We start from the raw sequence: 17,547 nt of genomic DNA, 5'->3' as shown, positions 1-17,547 counted from the left end.
TGATTCAGTGGTTGAGGGCGGACATTTTGGGTTGACATCACTGTAGTCCTTAGTTCACAGCACAGCCAATCACAGCCACTTTAGTCAGCACTTAAGACTTTACTGAACGTTGCTTTTAGCTCCTACTCTTAGGCCCCGTTTACAAAAAAAGGGAAAACGCAGATATTTCCCTGCGGATTAGCCTCTCATTTACACGAAAACCCAGTTTTTATCACGGAAAACGATTATTTCTAAAAACTCCGGCCAAAGTGGAGATTTCTGAAAACGCCGGTTATGTGTTGTCGTGTCAAATGGGAGAAACGGAGGATCTGAGGATTCTGATTGGCTCGCAAGGCTTTATCCTTCTCCCTACACTGCCGCCAATAGGTTTGGCATAGATATGATGGCGCTTATGCGGGTGTGCGCACGATGTTATTATTGAAAACGAGAGGGGGAAAATATTTGTTTCTCTAAATACCCGGCTTTGTGTAAACGTGGCCTTAGACAAGTCCTTCTTTGACTCTTGTCACTTTTTGACACTGAAGTTAAAGCTTAAGACCATTCTTAGAAGTTTTATACATACGGGTCCTGGTTATTACGCTGTACTTTTACAGATGCAACTCCACGGATTAATAATGTTCTAATGACAATTCCATCACCAGATTTTATGGATGTTGATATTAATCAACTCTCTTTTCTCGTCATTTTACTGCATTCTTTTTTTATGTTTCCATAATTTGGCTACACGGCAAAGAACACATCCATAAAACATACAATTAAGCACTTTTCCTTATACAAATGCAAATTTGTCAACTATATGCATGATATGTATTTTAGCAAAATAATTTTTTGGGTATTTTTAATTTTTTTCAGTGGCAAAACAACTGGCAAGATGATGGACCAAATGTGTCTTTCTCTGCTTTCTCTTTCAGGTAAAACATTCTGCAAAACATTCAAATAAAGAGAGAAATTCGCCCAATGATTTGCATATTTTTGCCGATTTGCATACAGGAATATTACGACAAACTGTTTTGTGTAATATCCTACAAATCTTTGTGGAGGACAGTTATCAACTGACAATTAAAAAAGCATCTACTAAAGAGAGCCAAAGAAAAATGACTTCTCAAAAATCAAAAAGCTGTCCAGACAAGAGACGTCACTAGCGGTTGATTATTAGGAACACACACTAAAACGGTGTTTGACCCCCTTTCGCCTTCAGAACTGCCTTAACTCTACGTGGCATTGATTCAACAAGCATTCTTTAGAAATGTCGGCCCATATTGATAGGATCGCATCTTGCAGTTGATGGAGATTTGTGGGATGAAGCTCCTGTTCCACCACATCCCAAAGATGCTCTATTGGGTTGAGATCTGGTGACTGTGGCGGCCATATTGGTACAGTCAACTCATTGACATGTTCAAGAAACCAATTTGAACAGGAATTGTTATTTTACACTTTAAATTACCATTTTAAATTAAATTGAACAAACTATTTTAAGTGTGCCGATTATGCCGTTTTAATTCCCTCATACACGACTGCTCTTTTCTGTCGTTTATCTGCACGTTAATCACAAACAGCTCTATTACACAGAATTTATCCAGAAAGCATAATAGGAGCGCTTTAAATTCAAGATGTCTTATTAAACAATCTCAAATACTTACAACAGAAATACTACAGTGACTGTCATTTCTTAAACGAGCATAAAAAAAATCCAGCCAAATAGAAACAAATACATCGAGTCTAGCTTTAAGAAGGACAACGGGGAAAATGATATACAAAGCTTGAAATGAGTGTATTCTGTCAACAGGACTGCTGTCACTGACTCTGTGTAAACCACACGAGTATATTCTGATCCGACAGAATATGCCGTGGGAAAAAGCTCAAAGCTACTGCAGGGAAAACCACATCGACCTGGCCACAGTTCAGACCGATGAAGACTGGGCCACTCTGCAAGAAGTCTCGGATGAAGAAAAGTTTCGTGGATTTTCCTGGATTGGACTCTACAATGACGTCGGCAGCTGGCGCTGGTCTTATCAAGAGGAGAGTTTAGTGTTTAAGTCCTGGGCAACTGGCCAGCCGGATAACTACTGGGTGAGAGAGGAGTGTGGCATAATATATTACCCTGGATACTGGGCGGATATCAACTGTGATGAAAGAAGATATTTTGTGTGTAGCGACGGTGAGAAACACTCTTTATTGATGCCCATTATTTTCAGAGTATGCATTTATTACAAATACATCTATATATTTAGCAGACGCTTTTATCCAAAGTAACTTTCGAATGAGGAAAAAGAGTATTCTTGCAAATGTGAGGAATTTATTTTTAAATTTAGCAAATTGTCGAATCACCACGATCAGATGATTAATCAATAATCATGACAGGCCTAATCACAGTATTATTACATTGGTATAGGTAAATTTAGGGATGCGCTAATATGAAAATTTTGGCCTGACACCGAAAAACCGATAATTCTTTATAATTTAAAGCCGATATTGTTGTAACAGGGCACACTCAGAGAGATCCATTTGCAGCTTTTATGAAGAATAATCAAAACAGGAAAGGTCATCAATAGCAGACAAGGCAATGCAGAGGAGACAGAGACAAACCAGGTAGATGAGCAAAGGATCTGGGCAGGCAACAAGAATCAAAGTCCAGTAAACAATGCAGGTCAGGGCAGGCAGCAAAGGTTCAGCAGTAAAACACACGGGGAAATAACACTCGGAAATGATCAATGTGTGTGTGTGAATGAAGTGCAGGAGTGTTGTATCAGTCCCAGGTAAGAAGGATTATAGGAATTGGAGTTTGGTGAAAAGAAGTTAACACTCTGGTGACGGCTCCCTCCGGTGGTGGAGAGGAAGCCTGCTCTGTAACACATATTGGCCGATAAATTAAAATCCAAATTTTTATATAAATTTTTGTGAGCCTGATTACAAACACAACATCTCAACATTAAAAGCCAGATTACAAAAAATGTTCAAAAGATTATTTTATGTAGCCATTATGACAGACTTGCATTACAATGTAAAAAAATATTGTTGGTTTAACTTAAAAAATTAAGTAACCTGGTTGCCTTGAAATTTTAAGTTCATTGAAATGGAAAAAATGAGTTAATACAATGAAGGACAGTGATTTAATCATCAAAAACTCAAAACATTATGTTATCTGAACCACATAAATTATTCAAGTTGATTTGACAAAAGAAAAAATGTTGTGATTACAAATCATGGAAGTATTTTTTTACAGTCCCTGCAAAGTCAATTCTAAAAAAAATTCTAAACACATTGTAAATGTTAAATGAATTTCTAAAACATGTAACAAAGACTGTGAACTGTGAAGTACTACTTGATGACGCACTGGAGCCCGAGCTCGTGGACACGCCCCTACTTGATGACGCACTGAAGCCCCTGACCTCCTGGATACGCCCCTACTTGATGATGCACTGAAGCCCCCGAGCTTGTGGACACGCCCCTACTTGATGACGCACTGGAGCCCCTGACCTCCTGGATACGCCCCTACTTGATGATGCACTGGAGCCCCTGAGCTCCTGGACACGCCCCTACTTGATGACGCACTGGAGCCCCTGACCTCCTGGATACGCCCCTACTTGATGATGCACTGAAGCCCCTGACCTCCTGGATACGCCCCTACTTGATGATGCACTGAAGCCCCTGACCTCCTGGACACGCCCCTACTTGATGACGCACTGGAGCCCCTGAGTTCCTGGACACGCCCCTACTTGATGACGCACTGGAGCCCCTGAGCTCCTGGACACACCCCAACTTGATGACGCACTGGAGCCCGAGTTTGTGGACACGCCCCTACTTGATGACGCACTGGAGCCCCTGACCTCCTGGACACGCCCCTACTTGATGACGCACTGGAGCCCCTGACCTCCTGGACACGCCCCTACTTGATGACGCACTGGAGCCCGAGTTTGTGGACACGCCCCTACTTGATGATGCACTGGAGCCCCTGACCTCCTGGACACGCCCCTACTTGATGATGCACTGGAGCCCCTGAGCTCCTGGATACGCCCCTACTTGATGACGCACTGGAGCCCCTGACCTCCTGGATACGCCCCTACTTGATGATGCACTGGAGCCCCTGGCCTCCTGGATACGCCCCTACTTGATGACGCACTGGAGCCCCTGACCTCCTGGACACGCCCCTACTTGATGACGCACTGGAGCCCGAGTTTGTGGACACGCCCCTACTTGATGATGCACTGGAGCCCGAGCTTGTGGACACGCCCCTACTAGATGACGCACTGGAGCCCCTGACCTCCTGGACACGCCCCTACTTGATGACGCACTGGAGCCCGAGTTTGTGGACACGCCCCTACTTGATGATGCACTGGAGCCCGAGCTTGTGGACACGCCCCTACTAGATGACGCACTGGAGCCCCTGACCTCCTGGACACGCCCCTACTTGATGACGCACTGGAGCCCGAGCTCCTGGACACGCCCCTACTTGATGATGCACTGGAGCCCGAGCTTGTGGACACGCCCCTACTTGATGACGCACTGGAGCCCCTGACCTCCTGGACACGCCCCTACTTGATGATGCACTGGAGCCCCTGACCTCCTGGACACGCCCCAACTTGATGAAGCACTGGAGCCCCTGACCTCCTGGACACACCCCTACTTGATGATGCACTGGAGCCCCTGACCTCCTGGACACGCCCCAACTTGATGACGCACTGGAGCCCCTGACCTCCTGGACACGCCCCAACTTGATGACGCACTGGAGCCCCTGAGCTCCTGGACACGCCCCAACTTGATGACGCACTGGAGCCCCTGACCTCCTGGACACGCCCCAACTTGATGACGCACTGGAGCCCGAGCTCCTGGACACGCCCCTACTTGATGACGCACTGGAGCCCGAGCTCCTGGACACGCCCCAACTTGATGACGCACTGGAGCCCCTGACCTCCTGGACACGCCCCAACTTGATGACGCACTGGATCCCCTGACCTCCTGGACACGCCCCTACTTGATGACGCACTGGAGCCCCTGAGCTCCTGGACACGCCCCAACTTGATGACGCACTGGAGCCCCTGAGCTCCTGGACACACCCCAACTTGATGACGCACTGGAGCCCCTGACCTCCTGGATACGCCCCTACTTGATGATGCACTGGAGCCCCTGACTTCCTGGACATGCCCCTACTTGATGACGCACTGGAGCCCCTGAACTCCTGGACACGCCCCAACTTGATGACGCACTGGAGCCCCTGAGCTCCTGGACACGCCCCAACTTGATGATGCACTGGAGCCCCTGACCTCCTGGACACGCCCCTACTTGATGACGCACTGGAGCCCGAGCTCCTGGACACGCCCCTACTTGATGACGCACTGGAGCCCGAGCTCCTGGACACGCCCCAAGTTGATGACGCACTGGAGCCCCTGACCTCCTGGACACGCCCCTACTTGATGACGCACTGGAGCCCGAGCTCGTGGACATGCCCTAACTTGATGACGCACTGGAGCCCCTGACCTCCTGGACACGCCCCAACTTGATGATGTACTGGAGCCCGAGCTCGTGGACATGGCCCTACTTGATGAAGCACTGGAGCCCCTGGCCTCCTGGACACGCCCCAACTTGATGAAGCACTGGAGCCCCTGACCTCCTGGACACGCCCCAACTTGATGACGCACTGGAGCCCGAGCTCGTGGACATGCCCCTACTTGATGAAGCACTGGAGCCCCTGACCTCCTGGACACGCCCCTACTTGATGATGCACTGGAGCCCCTGACCTCCTGGACACGCCCCAACTTGATGAAGCACTGGAGCCCGAGCTCGTGGACATGCCCCTACTTGATGACGCACTGGAGCCCCTGACCTCCTGGACATGCCCCAACTTGATGACGCACTGGAGCCCCTGACCTCCTGGACACGCCCCTACTTGATGACGCACTGGAGCCCCTGAGCTCCTGGACACACCCCAACTTGATGACGCACTGGAGCCCCTGACCTCCTGGATACGCCCCTACTTGATGATGCACTGGAGCCCCTGACCTCCTGGACATGCCCCTACTTGATGACGCACTGGAGCCCCTGAACTCCTGGACACGCCCCAACTTGATGACGCACTGGAGCCCCTGAGCTCCTGGACACGCCCCAACTTGATGATGCACTGGAGCCCCTGACCTCCTGGACACGCCCCAACTTGATGAAGCACTGGAGCCCCTGACCTCCTGGACACGCCCCTACTTGATGACGCACTGGAGCCCGAGCTCCTGGACACGCCCCTACTTGATGACGCACTGGAGCCCGAGCTCCTGGACACGCCCCAAGTTGATGACGCACTGGAGCCCCTGACCTCCTGGACACGCCTCTACTTGATGACGCACTGGAGCCCGAGCTCGTGGACATGCCCTAACTTGATGACGCACTGGAGCCCCTGAGCTCCTGGACACACCCCTACTTGATGACGCACTGGAGCCCCTGACCTCCTGGATACGCCCCTACTTGATGATGCACTGGAGCCCCTGACCTCCTGGACATGCCCCTACTTGATGACGCACTGGAGCCCCTGAACTCCTGGACACGCCCCAACTTGATGATGCACTGGAGCCCCTGACCTCCTGGATACGCCCCTACTTGATGATGCACTGGAGCCCCTGGCCTCCTGGATACGCCCCTACTTGATGACGCACTGGAGCCCCTGACCTCCTGGACACGCCCCTACTTGATGACGCACTGGAGCCCGAGTTTGTGGACACGCCCCTACTTGATGATGCACTGGAGCCCGAGCTTGTGGACACGCCCCTACTAGATGACGCACTGGAGCCCCTGACCTCCTGGACACGCCCCTACTTGATGACGCACTGGAGCCCGAGTTTGTGGACACGCCCCTACTTGATGATGCACTGGAGCCCGAGCTTGTGGACACGCCCCTACTAGATGACGCACTGGAGCCCCTGACCTCCTGGACACGCCCCTACTTGATGACGCACTGGAGCCCGAGCTCCTGGACACGCCCCTACTTGATGATGCACTGGAGCCCGAGCTTGTGGACACGCCCCTACTTGATGACGCACTGGAGCCCCTGACCTCCTGGACACGCCCCTACTTGATGATGCACTGGAGCCCCTGACCTCCTGGACACGCCCCAACTTGATGAAGCACTGGAGCCCCTGACCTCCTGGACACACCCCTACTTGATGATGCACTGGAGCCCCTGACCTCCTGGACACGCCCCAACTTGATGACGCACTGGAGCCCCTGACCTCCTGGACACGCCCCAACTTGATGACGCACTGGAGCCCCTGAGCTCCTGGACACGCCCCAACTTGATGACGCACTGGAGCCCCTGACCTCCTGGACACGCCCCAACTTGATGACGCACTGGAGCCCGAGCTCCTGGACACGCCCCTACTTGATGACGCACTGGAGCCCGAGCTCCTGGACACGCCCCAACTTGATGACGCACTGGAGCCCCTGACCTCCTGGACACGCCCCAACTTGATGACGCACTGGATCCCCTGACCTCCTGGACACGCCCCTACTTGATGACGCACTGGAGCCCCTGAGCTCCTGGACACGCCCCAACTTGATGACGCACTGGAGCCCCTGAGCTCCTGGACACACCCCAACTTGATGACGCACTGGAGCCCCTGACCTCCTGGATACGCCCCTACTTGATGATGCACTGGAGCCCCTGACTTCCTGGACATGCCCCTACTTGATGACGCACTGGAGCCCCTGAACTCCTGGACACGCCCCAACTTGATGACGCACTGGAGCCCCTGAGCTCCTGGACACGCCCCAACTTGATGATGCACTGGAGCCCCTGACCTCCTGGACACGCCCCTACTTGATGACGCACTGGAGCCCGAGCTCCTGGACACGCCCCTACTTGATGACGCACTGGAGCCCGAGCTCCTGGACACGCCCCAAGTTGATGACGCACTGGAGCCCCTGACCTCCTGGACACGCCCCTACTTGATGACGCACTGGAGCCCGAGCTCGTGGACATGCCCTAACTTGATGACGCACTGGAGCCCCTGACCTCCTGGACACGCCCCAACTTGATGATGTACTGGAGCCCGAGCTCGTGGACATGGCCCTACTTGATGAAGCACTGGAGCCCCTGGCCTCCTGGACACGCCCCAACTTGATGAAGCACTGGAGCCCCTGACCTCCTGGACACGCCCCAACTTGATGACGCACTGGAGCCCGAGCTCGTGGACATGCCCCTACTTGATGAAGCACTGGAGCCCCTGACCTCCTGGACACGCCCCTACTTGATGATGCACTGGAGCCCCTGACCTCCTGGACACGCCCCAACTTGATGAAGCACTGGAGCCCGAGCTCGTGGACATGCCCCTACTTGATGACGCACTGGAGCCCCTGACCTCCTGGACATGCCCCAACTTGATGACGCACTGGAGCCCCTGACCTCCTGGACACGCCCCTACTTGATGACGCACTGGAGCCCCTGAGCTCCTGGACACACCCCAACTTGATGACGCACTGGAGCCCCTGACCTCCTGGATACGCCCCTACTTGATGATGCACTGGAGCCCCTGACCTCCTGGACATGCCCCTACTTGATGACGCACTGGAGCCCCTGAACTCCTGGACACGCCCCAACTTGATGACGCACTGGAGCCCCTGAGCTCCTGGACACGCCCCAACTTGATGATGCACTGGAGCCCCTGACCTCCTGGACACGCCCCAACTTGATGAAGCACTGGAGCCCCTGACCTCCTGGACACGCCCCTACTTGATGACGCACTGGAGCCCGAGCTCCTGGACACGCCCCTACTTGATGACGCACTGGAGCCCGAGCTCCTGGACACGCCCCAAGTTGATGACGCACTGGAGCCCCTGACCTCCTGGACACGCCTCTACTTGATGACGCACTGGAGCCCGAGCTCGTGGACATGCCCTAACTTGATGACGCACTGGAGCCCCTGAGCTCCTGGACACACCCCTACTTGATGACGCACTGGAGCCCCTGACCTCCTGGATACGCCCCTACTTGATGATGCACTGGAGCCCCTGACCTCCTGGACATGCCCCTACTTGATGACGCACTGGAGCCCCTGAACTCCTGGACACGCCCCAACTTGATGATGCACTGGAGCCCCTGACCTCCTGGACACGCCCCAACTTGATGAAGCACTGGAGCCCCTGACCTCCTGGACACGCCCCTACTTGATGACGCACTGGAGCCCGAGCTCCTGGACACGCCCCTACTTGATGACGCACTGGAGCCCGAGCTCCTGGACACGCCCCAAGTTGATGACGCACTGGAGCCCCTGACCTCCTGGACACGCCTCTACTTGATGACGCACTGGAGCCCGAGCTCGTGGACATGCCCTAACTTGATGACGCACTGGAGCCCCTGACCTCCTGGACACGCCTCTACTTGATGATGCACTGGAGCCCCTGACCTCCTGGACATGCCCCTACTTGATGACGCACTGGAGCCCCTGAACTCCTGGACACGCCCCAACTTGATGACGCACTGGAGCCCCTGAGCTCCTGGACACGCCCCAACTTGATGATGCACTGGAGCCCCTGAGCTCCTGGACATGCCCCTTCTTGATGACGCATTAGAGCCCCTGACCTCCTGGACACGCCCCTACTTGATGACGCACTGGAGCCCCTGAGCTCCTGGACACGCCCCTGCTTGATGACGCACTGGAGCCCCTGACCTCCTGGATACGCCCCTACTTGATGATGCACTGGAGCCCCTGAGCTCCTGGACACACCCCTACTTGATGACACATCGGCCGATATATGTTCATTTTTAATGGGAAGCACATGAGGAAATTTTGCTGCTATATTAAAGCTGATAAATAATTGATTATTTCCTTCAGCTGAGACAATTCAGATGCACAGTGTTTGAATTGCTGGAAATATTATTGGAATGAAATCAGAAAAAAATACAGTCAAGTCGTGCAACATTTAAGTCTGTCATATCGGCTACATAAAATGATCATGAGAACATTATAATTGTGTGTTTGGGACATGGATTTTAATGGTGAGACTTTTGTTTTTGTGATCAGGCTCTCAAAAATTATATAAACGTTTGCCGGTTATCAGCTTTCAGATATAAAGAATTATCGGTTATTGGCCAAAACTTTCATATCGGTGCATCCCTAAATTTTATACTTAAAAAAATTTCTCAAAATAAATAGAAGATAAAAGGTACAGTTCATCCAAAAATACAATTGTTTGTGAATTTCTGACCACCATGTCATTCAAAGTCTTTCGTGGAACGGAAATAATGATGCAGGTATAAACACTAAAAACTATTTGGTGTAAGATTTACAACTTTCACTCAGAAATTGCTAGTATATTACACAAATAATTACAAAGAAATGCCAAGTAACGCATTAAATTAAACATGACATTTTGAAGGATGTGCCTCTTGTGTTGTTTTTCACAGAAGGAACCAACGCAACCGAGAAACTGGTTTTAATCAAAACACAAGTGACGTGGCTCAACGCTCAGAAGTATTGCAGAGAGCATTACACAGACCTGGCCACTGTTAGGAGTCTAGACGACAACAATAAGATCGTCAGCTTGATAGCTTTGCATCAGCCCTGGATCGGACTGTACAGGGACTCGTGGAAGTGGTCAGATCAGGCCAGCTTTACTTCCTCAACCCAACTCATTGCTCAGAGACTCATCGTGCCGAGTAAAAACTGTGCCGCTCTTTATTATGATAGTCCTTCTATTGCCGATCACTACTGCACTTCAGTTTTATACTTCTACTGCAGCACTGGTGAGTCCTTTACCTTCGTTACCTTCGAGGCAGTGTCGCATCGTCACTAAAAATAATTACAGAATTAGCACGGTTTTGTCTTAAGTGAACAGTTGAGAAAGTTGTGTAACAGTATATCGGATCAGTGCATTCGGTCTTAAAGTGACAGCAGCCTTATATTCCTTCTGCTTTCTCTGATTTTTTTAAATGTCTTTTGTTGTTTGATTAACATATCGGTATTGGCTGATATATGATTTTAAATTTTTCCATTATTGGAAAATTTGGTATTATATATTTATAATTCCAATTAATTATTAATTTGTTTTAAGTTGTACCTTTATTCTATTTGTGCTACTGCTAGTAAATTGTTAACTTGTTCTTATTTTATTACTGACTGTTTACTTGTCTTGTGTGCGCACAATATGATCAAACATTTAGGTGGGATAATTATATTTATATATTTTTGAAAAATGCATAAAAAGGGACACTTTTTAGTCAAATAAAATACTAAAAAAAACCTCAAATAATATAAGAGTAACTTGAGGGATTCCCTGAAATTCAGGCCCTGAATGAATCCAGATTCTACATAATAAAAGAAGTCAAATAGATCTGTATCGGTGATCGTATCGGCAGATTCTGCTTCCTGTGATCGAATCCAAAAATCCTGATCGGAGCACCCAAAGGGGTTCGACTGACTAGAAGTTTGGGGATCCCTAATCTACATATTCATAAAGTAAGATATAGTAAAACACAAAGTAAGATATGATGTGTTTGTCCTGCAGTGAAGAGAAAGCGGCAGCTGATCCGAGTGCAGGTCAAAGCCAGTGAGAACGCGGACGACGCAACATTGAGTGCACTCGTCTTAAACAAGGTGGGTTTATAATACTCAACTGACTAGAATTATCTCTAAAATTTGTAAAATTACATGATCTGAACAGGTTAAGTGGTCCTGTAAATAATGGTCACTCTTGTGTTTCTCGCGGTCAGAAACGAGGGTTACACTTTATTTCGATAGTCACTTTAGATATTTTACTAATTATAATTAACTTAACTACGTGTCAACTAACTCTCATTAGAGAATTAGTATATTATAGTAGACTGTCAGTAGACTGTTAGGTTATGGTTAGGTGTTAGGCTGTGGGTTAGGAGAATAAGTTTACTTGTAGTCGCCAAGTTACTTATAGTCAGTTCAATGCTATTGGGGGACCAACAAAATAAAGTGTTAAGCAGATATTAAGCTGACAGTCTATTAATACTCTAATGACAGTTAGTTGACATGTAGTTGAAAAGTTACTTATAGTAAGTAGAATGTCTAAAGTGGACTATCGAAATAAAGTGTTACCGAAACGAGCGCATTGTGAATGAATGTAGAGTTTCCTCTAGTGGAAGCGTGTGGAACTGCAGCCGAACACACACACTCACTGAACGCGCGTTAGATCAAGATCACATGCGATCAAAAACTGAAAAATTTAGTAACATGAAATCAATTTAAAATGCAAATGATGAAATAAAAAATATAATTTAACTAAAATATTGTACATTCATTTCATTGACAAAAATAATCATTTTTGACCGACCAGTAAAGTATTAAACATGTTTTACAGTTATAAGTCTAATGAAAATCCATCACATATGTATTCTTTATTAAAACCTTTTGCGACGTTTGTTTTTGGCGACGAATAGAAGCATGTGTTCAATGAGTTAGTCGGTCCTTTGCGTAATGACAAACTAGCATTGTGTGTTTTTTAGCTTAACCAGTTTGGGCAAGATTTGTAAAGTGTAAGAAGATCATTTTGAGGAGAAATACATCAAACTTGTTTAATGAAAGCCTGTTTTTGTGGTTTAGATACAGCAGATGTTGAGCGATCAGGACGTCACACTCACGTGGAGAAAACAACCGAACGGGAAAATCTTCCAGAAGAAGAAGACCATACGGAAAACCAGTAATGCCAGTTCACCAGTTTGCCCAAGACGCGTTCTTCCATGAAGTGACACTTATCTCAACCAATGTCTGAGTTAAACTAGATGAATTACAACTTATAAGTAATTAGTCAGAAATACATTTACATCTATTAATTTAGCATTTATTCATGTAGCAGACAGATATGTACACCTGAATATGAGCTGACAAATGTAAACACTGTAAACTTCTCATGAAGAATAAATAAAGTCCTTTGGGACGATATAAATAACAGCATCAGATCTTCTCACAATAACATGAAACAGAAAGCACAACTGAATTAAGCACTAGTGAACTTCACACAAATAAATATATATACACAGTATATTAAGAAACCCCCAAGAACTCAAATATTTTGCAAGTTAACACAAAAGTAATGACAATTTTTCTTCCCATCTCATTTTAAATTTTTTCCCCATCATCATGTCCCATAGTTTATCTATAAATACCTTAGATTTAATAGCAAACTCACACGTGAAGAACACTGTTGAAATATAAGACATTCAAGTTTGAATAAATAATTTCATAGTTTAATAAATAGAATGTAAGGTTAAAAATTTAAGATTGACCAGCAATGAGTCAATGAGTGAAATGCATATGATGGTTTACTGAATACAGCATTTAAAATGTTAAATATTTGTTGGGTAATTATACATTATGAAAATACTTGCCTGTAACAATAGGAAGAAAGTACGGAGGTGTATTGCATTCACTTGAAGAAAAAAAAATCTACTGTTTTTCCGAATTAACGAGTTAATTTTTCATGAGAAAAAAAAATTTGCTCTGTTTTTCTGAATTAATGAGTTAATTTTTCATGAGAAAAAAAATTTGCTCTGTTTTTCTGAATTAATGAGTTAATTTTTCATGAGAAAAAAAATTTGCTCTGTTTTTCTGAATTAATGAGTTAATTTTTCATGAGAAAAAAAATTTTCTCTGTTTTTCTGAATTAATGAGTTAATTTTTAATGAGAAAAAAAATTTGCTCTGTTTTTCTGAATTAATGAGTTAATTTTTCATGAGAAAAAAAATTTTGCTCTGTTTTTCTGAATTAATGAGTTAATTTTTCATGAGAAAAAAAATTTTCTCTGTTTTTCTGAATTAATGAGTTAATTTTTAATGAGAAAAAAAATTTGCTCTGTTTTTCTGAATTAATGAGTTAATTTTTCATGAGAAAAAAAATTTGCTCTGTTTTTCTGAATTAATGAGTTAATTTTTAATGAGAAAAAAAATTTGCTCTGTTTTTCTGAATTAATGAGTTAATTTTTAATGAGAAAAAAAATTTGCTCTGTTTTTCTGAATTAATGAGTTAATTTTTCATGAGAAAAAAAATTTGCTCTGTTTTTCTGAATTAATGAGTTAATTTTTAATGAGAAAAAAAATTTGCTCTGTTTTTCTGAATTAATGAGTTAATTTTTCATGAGAAAAAAAAATTTGCTCTGTTTTTCTGAATTAATGAGTTAATTTTTCATGAGAAAAAAAAATTTGCTCTGTTTTTCTGAATTAATGAGTTAATTTTTCATGAGAAAAAAAATTTGCTCTGTTTTTCTGAATTAACGAGTTAATTTTTCATGAGAAAAAAATTTTGCTCTGTTTTTCTGAATTAACGAGTTAATTTTTCATGAGAAAAAAAATTTGCTCTGTTTTTCTGAATTAATGAGTTAATTTTTCATGAGAAAAAAAATTTGCTCTGTTTTTCTGAATTAATGAGTTAATTTTTCATGAGAAAAAAAATTTGCTCTGTTTTTCTGAATTAATGAGTTAATTTTTCATGAGAAAAAAAATTTGCTCTGTTTTTCTGAATTAATGAGTTAATTTTTCATGAGAAAAAAAATTTGCTCTGTTTTTCTGAATTAATGAGTTAATTTTTCATGAGAAAAAAAATTTGCTCTGTTTTTCTGAATTAATGAGTTAATTTTTCATGAGAAAAAAAATTTGCTCTGTTTTTCTGAATTAATGAGTTAATTTTTCATGAGAAAAAAAATTTGCTCTGTTTTTCTGAATTAATGAGTTAATTTTTCATGAGAAAAAAAATTTGCTCTGTTTTTCTGAATTAATGAGTTAATTTTTCATGAGAAAATTTATTTTTGCTGTTTTTCTGAATTAACTCATTAATTCAGAAAAACAGAGCAAAAAAAATTCCATTAAAAATTAACTCATTAATTCAGAAAAACAGCAAAAATACATTTTCTCATGAAAAATTAACTCGTTAATTCAGAAAAACAGCAAAAATAAATTTTCTCATGAAAAATTAACTCGTTAATTCAGAAAAACAGACCAAACATTTTTTCTCATGAAAAATTAACTCGTTAATTCAGAAAAACAGAGTAGATTTTTTTTCTTCAAGTGAATGCAATACGCCTCCGTAAGAAAGAGTTACACAAATGTTTTATTTTATTTCTGAAAGTTTTGTGAATGAGCCAATCACATTTGAGGTCAAAGGAGAAGGAAGCGAATGGAGAGCGTAGAAGAAGCGAACAAGCTTCGTTTATAATATTTGTTAAGATGTGCGTTGGATGTGGACACATAGAATAGCTCGCTTAGATTATGAAATGATAAATGTGTATTTATCAAGTCTCAAGTCTCTTTTATTTATATAGTACTTTCAACTACGACGTAGACCACAGGACTGGACATCTCAAAAACAAGAAAAAAAAAACTTACAAAGGATGAAAAGAGAGAAAAAGAAAAACACAATGTATAATAAAAAAGTCAAGAATTAAAACAGACAGAGTACAAATAGGTTTTCACTCGACTTTTAAAAATTAAAAAGTCTAATATCGTATAGGGCCAGCGGCTGAAAAGGCCCGATCACCTTTAGTTTTAAGACGAGTCCTTGAAACAAAGATTTTATTTTATTTTATTTTATTAATTTTATTATTTTTTATTGTTTATTTATAATTATTTTAAACAAATGTAGTGTTGTACTATGATTTCTGGTTATGGATGTTATGCGTAATAAAGTACTTGTGGAAATTTCATGCTCTTGTGTTCAGAAACCAAATGAGAAGCGCTGAAGTCAAATAATAAAACGCTACTAACCAGATAACAATATTATTGACATTTATGCATTTAGCAGATGCCTATATTCAGTGTCACAGAGCTAAAAATACAGCAATAGCTTAAACACACACACACTTATGTCTGGTTTACTATCTTAGTGAGGACTCTCCATAGATGTAATGGTTTTTATACTGTACTCAATCCCCTTACACTAACCTGACCCCTAAGCCTGCCCATCATAGGAAACATTCTGCATTTTTACATTTAGAAAAATAATAATTGTGTATGATTTACCCATGGGGTCCTCACTTTAGGTCCCCACAGTGACACGAGTCCCCGTGTGCATTCAGGTTTAAGAAGTTCTCTAATTGACGGGTTGTTAAAAAAGACAAATTCAAGTTATTACATTAACAATTTAGTGTTTAGATTATACATACTGGACAACACCAGGTTGATTTCCATCTCGACCTTCACAAGGACAGTCCTGAAGCAAATCCTCACGGGTGAGTTAGGGAAATGAGTTAACTCGCCAACCAGAACATTCCTGATGACATCATTACCTGTAATTCTACACACATCTTGCATATGAGGACACCGATATCAATATCTGAAGCTCTGATGTTGTAATTTTACTGATTACATTACTTTACATTATAAATAAGGGGGTAATTCCTGGTATTCTGTGTCTTTTGTCCATCAAAAAATGTAAAAAATTATCAAGTTTTTAAAAGATTTTTGAAATCATGATAAATCGCATTTTTAATGTCACTGAATTATTAGCGTGTTTTTATGAAATTATTATTTTTCACAATGAAGATTTAACTAATTGTTTCTCTTTAATGTATTTAAATTCACTTATTTCTGCTTAGCTGAGGCTGTTTGATGTTTGTCGTATATTTTCTTGACCACTGACCAAAATCTGTGCGCTCTCGCCCCCTATGCATTTTGGGTTTGGACTTTTCTTAAAGCTGAATAACCTTGTAAATGACAACACTGTTTCTGTTATTATCAAAGATAATTAATAAAATATTTCTATTCTAATTAATTCACAACAATGTTGCTTGATATATATGACATTGATAATATAGTAGAGATGCACCGATATAAAATATTGGCCGATACAATAACCGATAATTCTTTATATTTTAAAGTCGACAAACGATATACTGGACGATAAATCTAAATTATAATATATTTTGAGAGCCTGATAACAAAAACTAAAGTCTCACCTTGTACCAATCACACAATTATAATTTTTTCATGCTCATTTTATTTATAGCCGATATGACAGACTTGCACTACTTTAATGTTTTGTGCTTTATGAAGTGTTTACGATCATATCTCACGCAATACAAAACCATAATGTTGAACAGTGCGCATCGGAGTCTCAGTTGAAGGAATTAATACATTATTACATTTATTATATCGGCCAAATTTTCTTATAGGGCCGATAACGAAAACATTAAAACTGAACATATATCGTCCGATGCCGATATATCGAGCATCCCTTTATAGATTAAATAAATAATAATATACTGTATCTGTTCTTCTATTATATTGTTGTGTTTGTATTACAAATGTCAAGTGCCCAGCATGCACCTACATGTATTTGCATAGGTAAATAACTGCAGAAGACTCAAAAAAGACGTTCAATTTTGCATGATCTGAAAAAATACTCTGCTAATCACAAACACATAATGCATTTACACAAATACAGGTGACCTCAAAACTAACAAAGAGCAAATCTTTAATGCTTTGCATCTCCGAACTCAATGTCATACTAGTGACAAACAACAAAGCAATAACTGAGCTCAATCTGAGCTTAATCTGAGACCTATCTAAGACCAATCTGAGACCTATAGGAGACCTATCTGAGACCAATCTGA

General features: G+C 43.4%; 3 protein-coding genes across 4 annotated transcripts in view; 1 reads left to right on the top strand and 2 right to left on the bottom strand.

Annotated features, from left to right (window-relative positions):
• LOC120477339 (putative C-type lectin domain family 20 member A) overlaps positions 1-17,547 on the bottom strand; it is a 77,056-nt gene that overhangs the window by 47,664 nt on the left and 11,845 nt on the right. The gene's annotated exons all lie outside the window — the stretch shown is intronic.
• The window catches only part of LOC120477340 (macrophage mannose receptor 1), a 67,491-nt gene that overhangs the window by 38,099 nt on the left and 11,845 nt on the right, over positions 1-17,547 (bottom strand). The gene's annotated exons all lie outside the window — the stretch shown is intronic.
• On the top strand, positions 875-13,354 carry LOC148998566 (putative C-type lectin domain family 20 member A). Its single transcript, XM_089129627.1, has 5 exons — positions 875-911; positions 1,787-2,158; positions 10,385-10,723; positions 11,485-11,573; positions 12,549-13,354. The coding sequence occupies exons 1-5, from the start codon at positions 875-877 to the stop codon at positions 12,687-12,689; spliced, it is 978 nt and encodes a 325-aa protein (XP_088985753.1). The 3' UTR covers positions 12,690-13,354.

Source organism: Pimephales promelas, chromosome 1, assembly GCF_988280905.1.
Source record: "Pimephales promelas chromosome 1, fPimPro1.hap1.1, whole genome shotgun sequence".
Lineage (NCBI taxonomy): Eukaryota > Metazoa > Chordata > Actinopteri > Cypriniformes > Leuciscidae > Pimephales > Pimephales promelas.
The sequence above is the reverse complement of the archived record's forward strand: the minus strand, read 5'-3'. Positions and strand labels throughout refer to the sequence as shown.